This window comes from Nicotiana sylvestris, chromosome 5 (genome assembly GCF_000393655.2).
Source record: "Nicotiana sylvestris chromosome 5, ASM39365v2, whole genome shotgun sequence".
Classification (NCBI taxonomy): domain Eukaryota; kingdom Viridiplantae; phylum Streptophyta; class Magnoliopsida; order Solanales; family Solanaceae; genus Nicotiana; species Nicotiana sylvestris.
In genome coordinates this window covers 160,674,746-160,691,525 of record NC_091061.1, presented here as the reverse complement: position 1 = coordinate 160,691,525, position 16,780 = coordinate 160,674,746, and the positions used below count along the sequence as shown (strand labels likewise).

The window sequence follows — 16,780 nt, the reverse complement described above, 5'->3', positions numbered from 1 at the left end:
TCAGAAAATGATGCATACATGTTGTTATTGTTGTGTTATTGTTGTTGTTGGTATATAGTATTGGAGAAGGGCCTTGTTACAGGGGAGATGCTTCCCAAATTTATGTAAATGAGCTACTAGTTTAAGTTGCGAGCTTAGCCTTTACTCAGCACTAATTTTGAATCTCCTTATGTTGTGGTAGATTGAGTTGAGTTGTTTGAAGAATTGCTTAAAAGGTATTAAGGACTCAACGGAGTTAAGGTATGTTAAGGCTATTCATTTTGGCACGATCTAGTAACTACATGTGTTTGATAACGAGACATAAAAAGAAGTTCATATTCCTTAATTTATGTGCATTGTCCTAGTCTTCTAAGTTACAGCATTCTCCCTTATCGGGACTTCATATTCAGTTTAGTTTTGTCTTATTTAAATCAAGAGAGTAGAGAGTCTATATGTAACTTTTCAGTATATATAGTACTACAGTATTTTCACCATCATCGAGCTATAATCGATGAGCAGGCCCCTATTGGGCAACCTCCGATCAGATGGTAAGTTATATACCGAGCCTACTGTGGTCGAGCACCTATGAGTGAGCCCAGATGGCCGAGATACAGAGCCTAGTATGACCAAGCGCCTAGGAGCGAGCCTACTACGGTAGAGCAGTTACACATACCGAGCCTTATATGGCCAGACAACTATTTTACTTACTATATTGAGAGAGATGAATCAGTATCAATAGGTAAGCATATATTCAAATTATATTTGACGCCCAGGTACTTTCAATTATCATATTATCAGTTCAGTTTTAGCTTTTAGTAAATTTTTTGCCTTACATACTCAGTATATTATTTCGTGTTATGCACCACACTTATAAACAGGAAGCTACAGAGCATTTAGGAGTCTGTTACCCATCTTTCAAATCCAGATCGTGTTATAGAGCGAGTCATAAGAGTCTGAGTGAGGACTTATCTTTCTAATGGTACAGAGATTTTTGCAATTAGAGAAATTACAGCTAGCCAGAGGGCTAATTCAGTAGCATGTAAGAGCATTATTACAGAGAGAATTATTGACGATGTGGCCTTGTTTGAGGCCTTATTAGATCGTGCATACCAGATGGTGCACTCTAGAATAGTACAGTCATATATGAATATTAGAACATACAGAAATATTAGAAGGAATGGAGTGAAATCCTAGAAGGGATAAATATTTACCTTAGTATAACTCCCGCCCCTAGTAAAAAGAGAATTCTAGGCGACCAGAAGAGCCAGTGAGATGGAGCAAGGGGAGATAAAAGTGAAAGGTTGTTTTGTTGAAGTTTTCAGAATGAGGTAATAGACATAGATATTAGCAGGAGAATAAGATGACAGTAAATGAAGCATTATGAGTAAGATGTGATAAAAGAGTGATAATGGTATATCATAATATGATAGGATGACATAGTCTATAGTCAAGTAAAGGAAAAGACAAGAGGTGACAGGACTTGAGACTATAAGAGAGTATAAGCCATAAAGTCATATCCTTATTTCGAGAAAATAAGTTGGAAACTCTAATGTAATTACCAGAAGGCTAATTTAGACCCCCTGGAGTAGTAGAAATCAACATAGGCTAGTAAAGAATAAAAATAAATTCAAACATGATTTAGGGACCGAAGGATTCGATAATAGTCGGCATCATAAGAATTTCATAAATCGTGTTCCGGAAGTGATAGAATGGACAATTGAAGAATAACCTTTAAAGGTCATTCAGGAAGACACTTCCCTAAAGCAAGCAATGTGAGCAGAGTTATGCTTAAGGGATTAAGTGTGCTAGTTACACTAGGTGCCAGCCTCGTGAGAGTGGTCGCAACAGCTTTTACCCGAGATGGTCGGGATCAATTTTCACAGGGAGCCAGAAATGGGAATTGGGTTCCTATCTAAATTAGAGATATGTAATTGCTCTTAATTACTCTTCCAAACATCATTGGTTTTGATATTACTTCTAATTTTATGCTAATAAGATGCTAAATTAAGCTAAGAGTAAGATACTTGAAAGGTTGTCTAAATAGTTACGAAGGCACTAGGGAAGTGACTTTCTCCTAGGTGGATACTTGACAGGTTCTTGAGTCTAAGGCAAGGTTGTCATGTTGGGTATTACGATATAATCAATGCACTAAACTTCTCACTCTATACCTCTCAGTAGTTTGAGTGATTTTACCCTAATTGACTTTCTCAAAATCAATTGGGTATGATAATTTGTGCAAGCAATTTAGGTTCAACTCGGGTATTACTATCTCTAGGTTTAACCCTTTAATTGGGGCTATCAATCTCTTGAATACGCCCCAATTCCTTGTTGGACTTATTTTCCTAGACTCAAGTTCTCTTTCTTAAGAAGAACCCAAGTCAAATAGGCACAAATTAGTGTTTGCAACCACTAATTCAACATGAAAAACACAAATTAATCCAAAATGTCAAACACCCATAGACATTCAAGCCTTAAAACTCAAAACTCATCAACTACCCACACTAGGGTTGAGCCACAACTCTAGCTAATGGGTCTAGCTACTCATGATAATAGAAAAAAACTGATAAATAGATGAAGAAAAACCCATAACATTTAATTACAAGCTAATACTTGAAGATTCAATGATAAAACTACTCTAAAATTATTCAAAATGGGTAAGAAACACCGTTCACGAGCACATCTCAACGTTAGAATACAACAGATGACCTAAAAATAGGAAAAGAAACTATTTATACTAGGCCGAATTTTCTGGACAAAAATACCCCTGCGGGGGTAGTGTGGTCCGCACAAAATCGAGTGCGGCCGCGGTGAGGCTTTTGGCTTCAAATGTTTGCTCTCTGAACTTGGCCACCGCGGGGTGCATAAAATGCACAGCGGCCGCGGTGGCTTCTATTGCAGTCCGCACAAAAGAACCACGGACCGCATTGGCATTGATTTTCCAAAGTGGCAACTCTCTGAACTCCGTCTTTGCAGACCGCACAATATCGAGTGCGGCCGCGGTGAGTCCATTGCGGTCCGCACAAATTGCTTTGTGGCCGTATTGCTTGAGTTTCTGAAATAAGCACCTCTCTAAATCTCCTCACTGCGGACCGCACTAAATGGAGTGCGGCCGCAGTGGACCTGTTGCACTGTGCTTGGACTTGTTCTTGGTACTTGTACATGTTTCACTCCTTTTTGAGCTGGTTTTGACTAGTTGTCACCTTTTTGACAAAACCTTGCAAACAAGTACAACTTGTAAGCCTTTGAGACTATTTTGTACAAATTTTTAATCAAAACTCAAGTAAGAAGGAGTGTATAATGAACCATAATCCCTAGTTATCAGTAAGAAATTCAGTTATCCCTGGTATAGAAGGGTTACCGTAAGGTGAGTATGAGTCAGTGAAGATGTGAAAAGATGCCAAAGATGAAAAGGTAACTATGGACTAGTAAATGAAGAATGCGCTAAAAAGGAGAATGGGGTGAGATTGCATTTATTCAGATCCTACATATATGTTATAACTCCAGAACATTATATAAACACGATGGTCGGGAGATGCAGTAAGGGTTCCCTCCCAAGATGTTATTGATAAATTGTCACGACCCAAAACTAACCTTCACTAGTACAAAAAAGGCCTTTGGCGGCAATTATTTAGCGGCAATAAGGCAATTGTTTCTAATGGCTTATTTAAGTTGAAATATTAGCAACACATGAGCATTAGCCAGTAAAAGATATTATTTAGCAACAATAAAAAAAATTGAAACTCAAAATCACTAATTGAAATCAAATTTTTATTAGGCAGAATAGCCTCTTGGACACTTGTACTTGTGTCACTTTGTCATCCCGGTCCCTATAATCTACAAAGTTTCATCCAAACACTTTAACTTGATTAAAACTTATATTTTAAACCCTTCTGACCATTGACCAAGCACATGTGGCAAAAAAATAGTTGAGCTGGACAATACGAGTGTAGTTCACGCGGACAATGAGCGTGAATATGATATTTTGAATAAGAAATAATTAAAATAAGAAGAAAAAAATTATTAAAATAAAAATGAAAAATAAATTAAAAAGATAAACATAAAATAAGTCAAAAATGAAAAAAAAAACTCGTACGCTTCTTCTTCAGCAAACCCCCCACCCCTCTCTTTTTTCTCAATGTACGCTTCTTCTTCCCCATCCCCCCAACCACCCCTGCCTATTCCCTTTTCGTTTTCTTTTTCTTTTATACTGCTTCTTCTTCTTCTTCTTCTTCTTCTTCCCCACTCTCCCCCTCCCCCTTCAAAAAAAGAAAAATAACTCGATCCCTGAAGTTCCCTTAACCATCTCTGTTTACCCATGGTATCATGAACAAGTCAAAAATATACTAAAAAGGACCGCGGGTATCAATATACTAAAGGGACATCGGGTATTAATTTTCGAGCTGGACGAAAAATGGTCAACCGAACTTCTTCTCTGCCATCTAACACCTTCAGCCATGGAAATGGACCACCGAACTTCTTCTCCCACTTTTCGATCTAGGAAAAAAATTAAGTTTACCTCGTTTTTTTTTCCTTATACATTTTAATTTTATTTCTATAATATAACAAGGGAAGAATTGGAAGGGGATAAAAGGTCGAACAAGAGAGAATGAGATGGGCAGGAGGAAGAACATGAGGGGAGAGAGAGAAATCAACGAGGGAGGGGGTTAGGGGATTAATGTTTGAATTTTATTTTTATTTTTTGATTTTAATTATTTTTAATCTACCATGTGACATGGAATCTACACATTGTTATTTTTGACATGGCAGCTAACGTGGAAGAGATTGTATAACACGCACTGCAACCTCTTGTCATAAATATTTATTATATACGATTTGAAGGAGTGTAAGTGTTCAACTGATAAATTAAGTTTGGAACCGACATGACAAAGTGACACAAGTATTGTCATGGGCTGCTTTCCAGACACGCCCCATGACCCCTTGGCCGCGCCCCACGGCGGCCTAGCAAACCTCACAATGCCTAGCGCCATGGTCGGCCCCGTGGTCTTGGTTGCGCCAAGTGACAAGCGCGCATGCGCCTCTGTCGCCCCACCGATGCCTCTCGCCAGCGCCCAAGGGCTGGCCAATGACAACAGCGCCGCGCGCCCTGACAATGCCGCACGCGCAGATCCTGATGCCTCGCCAGCGCCCAGCTGCAGGCCCATTCCAGCAGCGCCTCACGCACAGACCCTGATGCCAAACACCAGCGCCCAGCCTCAGGCCAACACAGCAAGTGTCGCGCGTGCCCACAGCAACGCGTGCGCAGACCATGACCCGCAAGACAAAGTTGTTGTCATCGGACTTAGTTCTACCTTGTAATAAACTAAGTCCTTTTCATTGTAATTATAGGCTAGTTTGCATCATTTTCATTCAGTGTGCTTCTACAGCTTTATTAGGACTAGTCATGTAATGTTGGTTTATTTTTTTTAAGCATTATTAGGGGGATCAAGCAATCAAACATTTTCAGCAATCAATTTTCTGTACTGGTGTCTCTCCCCCTCGACACCGCATCTTTTGTAATCAACATTTCACTTATCAATAAAATCATCATTATTCAAAACCCAATTCTCTCTCAACTTCCGCAATTGCTCGTGACATTGGTTTTACCGCACGGCACTGACAATCTAGTCTAGCGTGCGGAGGGGACCTCATTGGCGGACAACAACCGCACTGACATCGGTTGCTTAGACTTACGTTGCCCTTCCAAAAAATATCAGGAAGGCGTTGCGTAATAGTTGGTATCAAAGCCTAGGCTCGACATCGTACGAGGGAACACATTTGCCATCATCACCATTTCTGACCATGGTGAATCATGGGGAGCGTCTAACATCCCTAGAAGAGATGGTTGACCGATTACGACCCATCGTAGATACGGTGCCTGATCAAAACAACAACCTAGTGCAAAGGTTGGACGACCTGGACCGCCGAATGAGGCAGGCAGAAAATGACATTGCAAACATCAGTCGTGACTCTGACGATGACCGACAAACGACAGCCATCGAAACTGTCAATATTAATGGCAAATTTGAGGACCTCCAACAGGAGCGTGCCGACGATTTAGCCCATCGGCAACAAGAGGCAGACAGACTAGCTACCATGCAGTAAACCATAGACGACTTGACAGGCAAGCTCAATGTTGTCAATGCTGCCCTACAGAGCCTACTTCGAGGAGACGACAACCACATCAGGGGTGCAACAAACCTCACCCCCATTCCACAAAAGCTTAAGATACCAGAGCTAAAGCCATACGACGGATCCCGGGATACTAAAGAAGTGGAAAACTTCATCTTCGACATCGAACAATACTTCGATGCCGTGGGCCATTTGAAAGAATCCAAAAAGGTAGTGACTGCTGCCATGTATCTTCAGGGCGATGCCAAACTTTGGTGGCGGGTCAAATACGAAGCCATCAAGGCCGGTGAAGATACTCTCCAGGCATGGGATGAATTGAAGGTAGCCATACGCTTGCAGTTCTTCCTCGAAAATGTGGAATACAATGCAAGGAGAAAGCTACGGGAACTCCGCCACACCAAATCAGTACGGGAGTACGTGCGCGAATTCTCCGCACTCATGCTAAACATACGCGACATGGGGGACAAAGACAAACTCTTCGCATTCATAGAAGGTTTGAAACCTCATGCCCGTATGGAACTACAGAGACAACGGGTAGACACCCTGCCCAAGGCCATTCAAGCTGCAGAATGCCTTGGCGATTATCATTTGGGAACTCAGAACGACAGGCCCCAGCCGTCTGTCCGAGGGGGATTCAACGGGAACCATCCCAGCAATGGTGGCCCAAGCAAAAGTGGGGGAGATCGGAGTGCATCCAAAACTAAGACTCCTCCCTCCATCAGCAACAGTGCTGCATCCATCAACAACAATCATGGGAGAAAGCCTCCCTCAGAATGCCATCATTACGGCGGGGCACATTGGAACAATGAATGCCCAAACATAAAGTTCAATGCTCATCAGACTGTCGAGGATGAGTCAGACGCATCAGACACATCAGAAGAAGACCAGGTAGGCGCCTTCAATGCAATTGTTGGCTCTATCCCGCATGCCTTAGCGGGGACCGGTGCATGTCCTCCTAAGAAAATCTCAGTCCCAATCACCAAGAAAGGGAAGGAAAAGATGGACGAGAGACCTCCTAAACAAGCGAGGACCCTAATGTTCATCGAATTGAAAGTGAACTGCAAGCCCCTTCACGCATTGATAGACACGGGTGCCACCCACAACTACTTGTCGTCAACTCAAGTAGAGCGCCTGGGTCTTGTTGTGCAAAAGAGCAAAGGCCGCATCAAGGCTATCAACTTACCACCCCAGACATTGGGTGGAACAACTACAAATGTCCCAGTGAAACTTGGCCCATACAAAGAAGCATCGACCTGCGCATCGCAATCATAGATGACTTCGACATCATAGTGGGTTTGGAGTTCATGAGGCAAACCAACACCATACCGGTACCATATGCTAACATGCTCCTGATAATGGGAGGAAATGGGGCCAAGCCCTGCACCATACCATGCTTTCCCATAAAGATGACCGCTGAAAATATCTCGGCTATGCAGTTGGAGAAGGTAGTCAACAGACATGAACCCCTGGTTCCGGCTACCCTTCGCTGCAACAATCAGCCATCATGTCATCGACCTCAAAAGACTGGTGGCGCTCCTCAGTGTGTGAAGACTTGTCAGCCATGCCACAAGGACAAGTCGGATCACTCATCACAGACGGGACCCTTGCAGCCATTACATGTCCCACAGAGACCATGGGAAAGTGTTTCCCTCATATTCATCACGGGATTGCCCCAAGTCGGTAATCTTGCATCCATCATGGTTGTCATAGATCAGTTTTCAAACTATGCAACCTTCATAGCAGCCCCGCATAACATCTCAGCAGAAGATACATCTCGACTCTTCTTCTCGCACATTGTCAAACATTGGGGCCTGCCCAAAGACATTGTTAGTAGGTGCGACTCACGCTTCACTAGCAACTTTTGGACCCATCTCTTCAGGTGCTTTGGGTCAACATTGAGTCACAACTCAGACATCCATCCACCATCGGATGGCCAGACAGACCGGTTCGATGACATGCTGGAGGAATATCTCCGCAACTTTGCAACCGGATCACAGAAGCATTGGGTGAAGCTCCTGGATGCTGCTCAACTGTGTTTCAATTCTCAAAAGAGCCATTATACAAACAAAAGCCCTTTTGAAATTGTTACTGGACAACAACCGCTTCTCCCGCAAATGGTGAATGCATCAACCATGCCGAAATCTCCTCGAGCTGCCAACTTCTCGAGCGAATCGTCAAAGCCCAAGAGCGGGCAAAAGATTCACCGAATAAAATCTTTGCTTTGCCCAACATCAAACAGAGGACAGAGTAATGCTATGCATCCCAAAGTGATACTTGTTTGCAGAGAGGACCCATGACCCTCGCCTGCAACAAAAATACATCGGGCCCCTGCCCATCGAAAAACGCATTGGGAAGTCCACACACCAGGTGAAAACTCCATCCTGGTGGAAGATCCATCCAGTCTTCCATGTCAGCAGCATGAAATCATTGCGTCGCTACAACAGCAAGCTCACAAAACAGAGGGGCGCAGACCTCCCATCCAACAACCACCAGAAGCATCATCATCATCATCATAAGGCTCTGAGGATGGTGCCAACTCAGGTGGGGGAGAATGTCATGGGCTATTTTCCAGACACGCCCCATGACCCCTTGGCCGCGCCCCATGGCGGCCTAGCAAGCCTCACAATGCCTAGCGCCATGGTCGGCCCCGTGGTCTTGGCTGCGCCAAGTGACAAGCGCGCATGCGCCTCTGTCGCCCCACCGATGCCTCTCGCCAGCGCCCAGTGGCTGGCCAATGACAACAGCGCCGCGCGCCCTAACAATGCCACGCGCGCAGATCTTGATGCCTCGCCAGCGCCCAGCTGCAGGCCCATTCCAGCAGCGCCTCGCGCGCAGACCCTGATGCCAAGCATCAGCGCCCAGCCTCAGGCCAACATAGCAAGTGTCGCGCGCGCCCACAGCAACGCGCGCGCATACCCTGACCCGCAAGACAAAGTTGTTGCCATCGGACTTAGTTCTACCTTGTAATAAACTAAGTCCTTTTCATTGTAATTATAGGCTAGTTTGCATCATTTTCATTCAGTGTGCTTCTACAGCTTTATTAGGACTAGTCCTGTAATGTTGGTTTATTGTTTTTAAGCATTATTAGGGGGGATCAAGCAATCAAACATTTTCAGCAATCAATTTTCTGTACTGGTGTCTCTACCCCTCGACACCGCATCTTTTGTAATCAGCATTTCACTTATCAATAAAATCATCATCATTCAAAACCCAATTCTCTCTCAGCTTCCGCAATTGCTCGTGACATTGGTTTTCCCGCACGGCACTGACAATCTAGTCTAGCGTGCGGAGGGAACCTCATTGACGGACAACAACCGCACTGACATCGATTGCTTAGCCTTACGTTGCCCTTCCAAAGAACATCAGGAAGTCGTTGCGTATCAGTATATATATATGCCATTTAGGCTATTGTGCGTTTTTATTATTTTAACTTTCCCTCCATAGAAAACAATACGTCAAATCTTTCGCTCCAATTATTTTGGACAACAATTAATTGTTCGCTCCAATGAAAAAACAAAAGGAAACCCTATTCTCGGACATACAAAGTTGCGGCTGCATAGTCTCCGATTTGCCTCTGCTCCGCTATCTTCTTCTCAATTCCCAGGTAACTTTTTCTTCTTCCCTAGATAACTTCCTTTCTTACCCAGCAGGTTGCTAGCAATCAATTTACAGTTGATTTTGCGAACTTTCCTGCTCGATTATGCTCAATCATTGTTGTCAATCTTCTTCCTCTCATCCATCTTCAATTTCTATTTTCGTGTAGGTTTAAAAATTGCTGCAGAAATCATTCATGTCCTTCACTTTCTTGTCTTTATCGGCAATTTTTTTTTGCTTACCAGGTACCAATTTATGATTCTTGATATTCAACTATGGCATTTTGGGATTTGTGAAAAGTAAAGATTTTTCTGTGCTTTCTAAATCGTTTGTGATATCTGGCTACTGTTAGATTGGCAGTCGATTGATTGAATTAATTTCTCCTTTGTTCCTCTATTGTTTTATGAATTGATTCCTCTGTATATTTTTTAAGGCTACTATAATTTTTGTGATTGTTCAGAAATTTTCTATGTGTCGTTGATGCATATTGATGTTTTAGTTGAATACACTAGGCGAGACATGAATTCAATCATGTTCAAACTTTTTGCCTGAGTATGATATATATACTTTTTTTATTCTATTGTTAGTTGATGGTTTAAGTGGCTAAAAAGTTTGCGAAATATTTTGCAGCTGGTTAGTTTGTCCGCATGAAGGTTTTTTTTTAGTAATTCACTAGGCAAGTGCCTAGGGCTAGTTTATATATATCTAAATCCAAAAAAAAAAACAAAATACCATGAAGTCTTACAAAATGTAGCGTATTAGACTTTGTAATTACATCACACCTATTACCATCATTGAATAATGAACTCAACCATGCTACTACACATTTGACTATGAAAAAATTACTTATATAAACTAGCCATAAAAAGATGAAATCAAGAAGATTTGCAGCTGAGCATTCTTATCCAGTGTTGCACCCTAAGATCGATGTCAATTCTGCAAAGGGACAATGCAGAATATACTCATATAGGTCCTTGTCCCTGCTGATGTCCATTGTCCATATTTGTCCTTTGATCGTTAATCTTGTCATCCTGCTCCAATGTTCCAATAATTCCCAATGGCCAAACCTGCTCATACATTGTTGCAATATCCTATGTGTACCTGTAATGTTTTTGCACATGCCATAAGTCCTCGCAAATATAAGAAAACTCACTGTCGAGCTTCTGTGTGAACTGATGATGTTGCACTTTTTGGTTGCATTTACGTGTGAGCTCCAACTATAGATCACTAAACCTTTTCCATATATGCAAATTAGGGATGTTAAATTTATAAGGAGTATTGAGATCATACTCTGTAACACATCTATCGATCCCATGATTTGGTTCCAAAGTACATGATCTGAAGGTTCCTTTTCCATAAATCTGGGCAGCCATGTCATGCATTTCCACCTCAATATTATAGTTGAGCTACCTGTTGATTGTATGCCACAATACTTCTCTATAACAAATTGGATATTCAGCAAATGTTTCATGTAAATGACAGCTAAATTGAAACTGTCCATTTGCAGAAATTCCTTTTGAAAAACTATCTCCAAGCTAATTGATTCCATGCTTGTGCTTGCCACTGATACACTCTCAAAGGAATGAGCACTAGGTGCTAATACCATCCATTGAGCTTGTATCAAATAGTAAGGCATGGCTACAGTAGCTTCCCCTGCAAAAAAGAACACAAAGTTAGTATAAAACCCGATCCCCATGACCTCCTCCCTAAGGATTTGATCAAGGTGATCGATTCTGTAGCTTCCAGTAGTCCTCCTGTCCATCGTGCTTCTTTCTTTCTCCCCTCCTAACCTCCTACAACTCTTATTCTAAAGTATGAAAATTGAGATTTATCATCATTCACAGTCCTCCTGTTTGAAAGGACCAGAATAATCTTTTATTAATATTTAAACAATAAAAGAATCTATTCAAAGTGAATTCTGGAAAATCCAATAAATGAGAAGAGCTAGAAGAGAAGAATGAGATAAACGAGTATATTTAGAACTTTGTTCTTTGTTGTACAATAATTTACTTACGATAAAATTTATTGAATCATTCTACATTCTCTTAAATCTTATTTCTGCTTCATCTTGCCCCATATTATTAGTTTTCTCGTGCTGCCACGTAAGTTGTGCATTTTAGGAGTTGATATTCATGCAGTTCTTCCTGATTCCCCCCTGGAACCCGTCAAAGGTGAAATATTTCCCATCTTAAATATAGACTTAGCAAATTTCTCAAAGAAAATCTCATTGTTCTCTGCATACTGTTTCACTAAGTTTAATAATTCTTGATTCTTAGTAATAAGTTGGTCTGAGTTCAATAGACCTTTTGAAGCCAACAAGTTTTTGAAATAGCTGTAGCACCTCTGTTTTCAGCATTTAGTTGCTGCAAAAAATTTTCCTGCTGACCATATTCTTAATTATATGAAAATCGGCAAGTAGGATCAGATGAGTCGGCCTTCAGCTCCTCCTCAAGTACCTTATCTCCTCCTTTGAATTGCTTAAGAGAATCAATTTTCTTTAATGCATCAGCTTGACAAGCTGGTTTGTAGTTCTTTTAGTCTTGAGCAATTTCTCACGCTTTTCATAGAAATTGAATTCATCCAATAGAGATGTTTCTCTGAGTAGCTCTTAAATATGTTAAGCATTTCCATACTTTCCTTCAGCCCAATCTCCTGAGTATCTCTGCTGTAGGTTACAGGTGTATTATCATTATTTTTTTAGTATAATGTGCCTAAACTGTGTGTTACGGACATCTTTAACAATGTGCCACTTCATTGGGAAGAACCCCCTCCACTTATCAGGCTGCCAAAAGTCCATATTTCTGTTGAAATCAACCTGCCCAACAGATGGAAGTTATAGAATAATTTTATTGTAAGTGTTATTTAAGAACTTCTAAGGTTTTGTTATTTTTTTACTTTAGAAATTTGTATTCGATGTTTGAGTAAATTCGTTGCACTTTTTTACTTATATTTTGCTTTATCAATTTAATGGTGATATTCTAAGGTGGTATTATCAGTGGATAATTACTTTTTATAGAGCATTAATAACTCTTATCTCGCACCCAAGGGTGTGGCTTAGTGGTCAATGAAGTGGGTGAGAACTATGAGGTCTCAGGTTCAAATCCCAGCGGAGACAAAAAACGCTAGGTGATTTCTTCCCATCTATCCTAAGCCTTGGTGGATAGAGTTACCTGGTACTTGTTGCTGGTGGGAGGTGGCAGGTATCCTGTGGAATTAATCGAGGTGCGCGCAAACTGACCCGGACACCACGGTTATCAAAAAAAAACTCTTATCTCTAGAATAATCTTTGTCGCAAGACTGATATGTTGAGAGTTATATGATGCTTCGTCCTATTTTGCATATGATTTGCTGATATGTTGGAGTTAATTGGTACTAGTATAACTTAATACAACTAGATAATTTCTTCATTTTGGAGAAGGAACTATGCAAATTAACTGACTGATAATTGAACAAGATGATGATGAAGATGTGCAACCTTATATTAAGGAAATGATGGATGGTCAAAACTACTCTGCAACCCTACCTTATATTGAGCGGTTGATGGATAATCAGAACTACTCTAAAGATCAAGCACATGATGATTGATCTAATGAGTTGAATAGTTCTGCTGGCGGCACTAAGGTTCAACCTAATGATGATGAAACTGGCACACCTTTCTCTGGAATTTTTTTCCAGATCTTAATTGTGTGAAAAATTTGGTCAATCTAACTAGTTTATATTGTGTAGTTCTGCTGGCGGCACTAAGGTTCAACCTAATGATGATGAAACTGGCACACCTTTCTCTGGAATTTTTTTCCAGATCTTAATTGTGTGAAAAATTTGGTCAATCTAACTAGTTTATATTGTGTAATTAGCAACTGGGCTTTTCTGCAATAAAAGTAATTTTTATTGTGCTATCTAACTAGTTTATATAGTGTAACTAGCAACAAAAATGAAATTGTTGTTTGCTTATATTTATTATGTTTTCAACACAAAACTGCTTTATTTTAGTGTATCTGGGAGGGGAAAGAAAAGTTGTTGCGGCTGTGTTGAGGTATTATGATTGAAGCTGTTTCACATTCCAAATTGGAGCTCTTAGAATTGTATTGTGATTGAAGCTATTTTAGTAGGCACATCTTTAAAGCATATAAGCTACATCTTCAGAGCAACATATGATGTTCTTTTTTGTTCTTCTGTTATAAAAATGTTTACTTGGTAGAAATTCAATTTGCGACACAGTGCTTATTTCAAATGTATTATAGTTAACAGTCTCAGCCTTATTATAACTTAAGTTTATAGATGTAAAACCAGCATATTGCTTAAGAAAGTATTAAAACCTTTTCAAATTCCTCCTCTTGTGCCTTGATCTGCCTCACTTGCTCCTGCACTGCAGTAGCTTCCTCATCCTCCAGTGATGTCCCTACATTTGCCATTAGAGAATCATCAACTTCATCACTGACAACAGTGTTGCACTTGGTTGACCATAAAGATTTACTCCGAGCTTGTTTGAACTAACTGTCCATCTCTAGGAAGGGGAAATGAGAATCCTCCATCTAAGTGACTCATTTTCTGCACCAAACTTTCTGTGGGTTTTTCTTGTGGCAGTTGGATGCATGGGTAAACTTAAATCTGTGTTCCCCATCTTCTGCCTCACATAAATCGTTAATTGGATATGTTTGGGAGAGAAAATATTTCTTAATAAAATTTTAATCATATAAAAGTATTGTTAGCTAATGTGTTAATATTTATCAGGTCCCTAACACCAACAACCGCCATGGACGAGTACCACAAACTTCAAGGATACCTAGTGTTGCCGAAAATACTTCACTTTCTCACCGTACTACTTATCTTTATCCTTTAGCGCGCCATTGTTTGAGTTTTTTACTGTTTGAATTTTCCCCCTCCAATTTATTTTATCACTAGCATTTGGTTCCATATACCCAAATGCTTTTGCCTTAACCGCTTTTTGCTACTGGTTGTTGTTCTCATTGCTGCTGCTCCATTACTCGCATAGTTATCACTAGAATTTGGTTCCATATAGATAGGTAAGGCTGCCACTCAGTTTGGTCCATTTTGTAGCAAAATGTACAAGTAGAAAATAGAAAATAGGATACCAGCACGAGTGGAGAAGATTTGTGCAAGTTGTTAATATGGATATGGGTCAAAAGAACAAGAATCCCACTTTGAAATGATTTTGATTGCTATGTGCACAATTGGTATATACACACATATTTGGTAAATCCATATACAATTGGTATATATGCCCACATTTTGAAGTGAAAATCTAATTGTTCACTGAAAGTGCACAGTTGGTATATAAGCACTCATTTGGTAAATCCATATACAATTATTAGGAAGTAGAAGGAAATATAAGCATCATACTTCTATTGGTAATTCATCTAATTTGGAGTAGATGGAGCTCTTCAGATGAGTAGAATATTTAGTGCAGAACTACAACTTCTTAAGTGAAATCCCTCCAAATCTTGCATAAAGTTTATATGTTTTTGTTGTCTACATTAGTTTGATTATCTCTGTCATGCATTCCTCTTATATTTAGTGATAACTAGTAGAAAAAAAAATTTGCTTGCTTATGTGTACATGCACAGTGCTCATATATTTTATCTATTGACATAGTTATTTTATAATTTCAGGTCATACAGCCTGATGATCGATAATTTAGCAGGTCAAAGATTTTGATATGATGAAGACTTACAGAAATTATTTGAAGACTATTATTTGTTAGGATGTTATGACCCTAACCCAGACCCAGTCGTGATGGCGCCTCTCGTGAAGACAAGACCAACCAACCCTTCCCATTTTCCAATTATTAATAGTTAAGCATTAAGAAAACAGTCTAAACATGGATAAATAAACCAAAGTTTAAGCGGTTAATAGCATAAATTGCGGAAAATACCCAATATAGCCCGGAACCGGGGTGTCACTAATCATGAGCATCTATAAGTCATAATACAAGTTTGCTAAGCCTATAAGCTAGTACAAATGTCTGAAAAGAGATAGAAATGACAAAGGAGGAGAAAAATGGGATTGCGGACGCCAAACAACTACCTTGTGGACTCTGATATTTGCCGGGAGCTCTTAACTTGCACTAGCAGGATCCGCAATGCCTGAATCTGCACACAGGGGTGCATGGAGTAAAGTGAGTACTCAAACTCAGTGAGTAACAAATGTAAATAAAAACTGAAAGTAAGAAATCATGTAAGGCACAAAGCATTCTATAATGAAGTAGTAAAACTATTTAAAAACAATAAAATCAGTGAGAGAGAGGTAAAATTCTTTAACTCAAATGTAGTTTCACGAAAAGTCTTTCAATGATTAAGCAGGTAATTAACAGTAAATTATGAAAAGTAAACATATAAAGGCTCGCCCCTCGGGCACAGTATCAATAAATCCGCCCTTCGGACTCAATCTCACATCACAATGGGTAAGCGCGTTCACTGGGGGTGTACAAACTCCTAGAGTGGCCCCTTATGGCCCAAGTGCAATATCAAGCTACCTCGTGGCATCATCACTAGGCCCTCGGCCTTATATCAATTAAGCCACCTCATGACGTATATATCTTAGGCCCTCGACCTCATAATCAGTATCAAATGTTTCCTCACAACATAGGCTCTCGGCCTCACTCAGTCAAAAATCCTCACAAGCCACTCGGGCAATAGTAAAACAGTGTTTCTTAGCCAAAACATCATTTAAAAATATCATTTAAGTATTAAAACTGAGTAAACATGGCTGAGTACGAAAATAGTGGAAAATAACGTGACTGAGTTCAAGTATAAAATCAAAACAGTGAGGAAATATCAATAAAAATCTCCGAAGGGTTCAAATAGTTGGCACGAAGCCCAAATAATGATGATAGCAAATAGATTCCAGTCAAATACGCGGTGAAACCATCAATTGGGACGGACTAAGTCACAATCCCCAACAGTGCACTACTCCACGCTCGTCATCAAGTGTGTGCGTCACCTGAATATAGCACTAGGATGTGCAAATCCGGGGTTTCGAACCCTCAGAACATCATTTACAATCATTACTCACCTTGAACCGGTCAAATCTCTAGCTCGCGACGCCTTTGCCCCTCGAA

At 40.4% G+C, this 16,780-nt stretch overlaps 1 protein-coding gene across 1 annotated transcript; it reads left to right on the top strand.

Annotated features, from left to right (window-relative positions):
* The first annotated feature begins 7,514 nt into the window (after nucleotides 1–7,514).
* On the top strand, nucleotides 7,515–15,898 carry LOC104227016 (uncharacterized). The gene is made up of 5 exons (XM_070147204.1): nucleotides 7,515–7,784; nucleotides 9,553–9,712; nucleotides 9,872–9,947; nucleotides 14,434–14,518; nucleotides 15,333–15,898. The coding sequence occupies exons 1-5, from the start codon at nucleotides 7,515–7,517 to the stop codon at nucleotides 15,354–15,356; spliced, it is 615 nt and encodes a 204-aa protein (XP_070003305.1). The 3' UTR covers nucleotides 15,357–15,898.
* The last annotated feature ends 882 nt before the right edge of the window (nucleotides 15,899–16,780 follow it).

Excerpts from the sequence above, each read along its gene's own strand:
- LOC104227016 (XM_070147204.1), top strand. The coding sequence starts at position 7,515 with ATGACCGCTGAAAATATCTCGGCTATGCAGTTGGAGAAGGTAGTCAAC. Across the intron at positions 9,713-9,871 it reads ATCTTCTTCTCAATTCCCAG|GTTTAAAAATTGCTGCAGAA; the intron begins GTAACTTTTTCT and ends ATTTTCGTGTAG. Across the intron at positions 9,948-14,433 it reads AATTTTTTTTTGCTTACCAG|GTCCCTAACACCAACAACCG; the intron begins GTACCAATTTAT and ends AATATTTATCAG.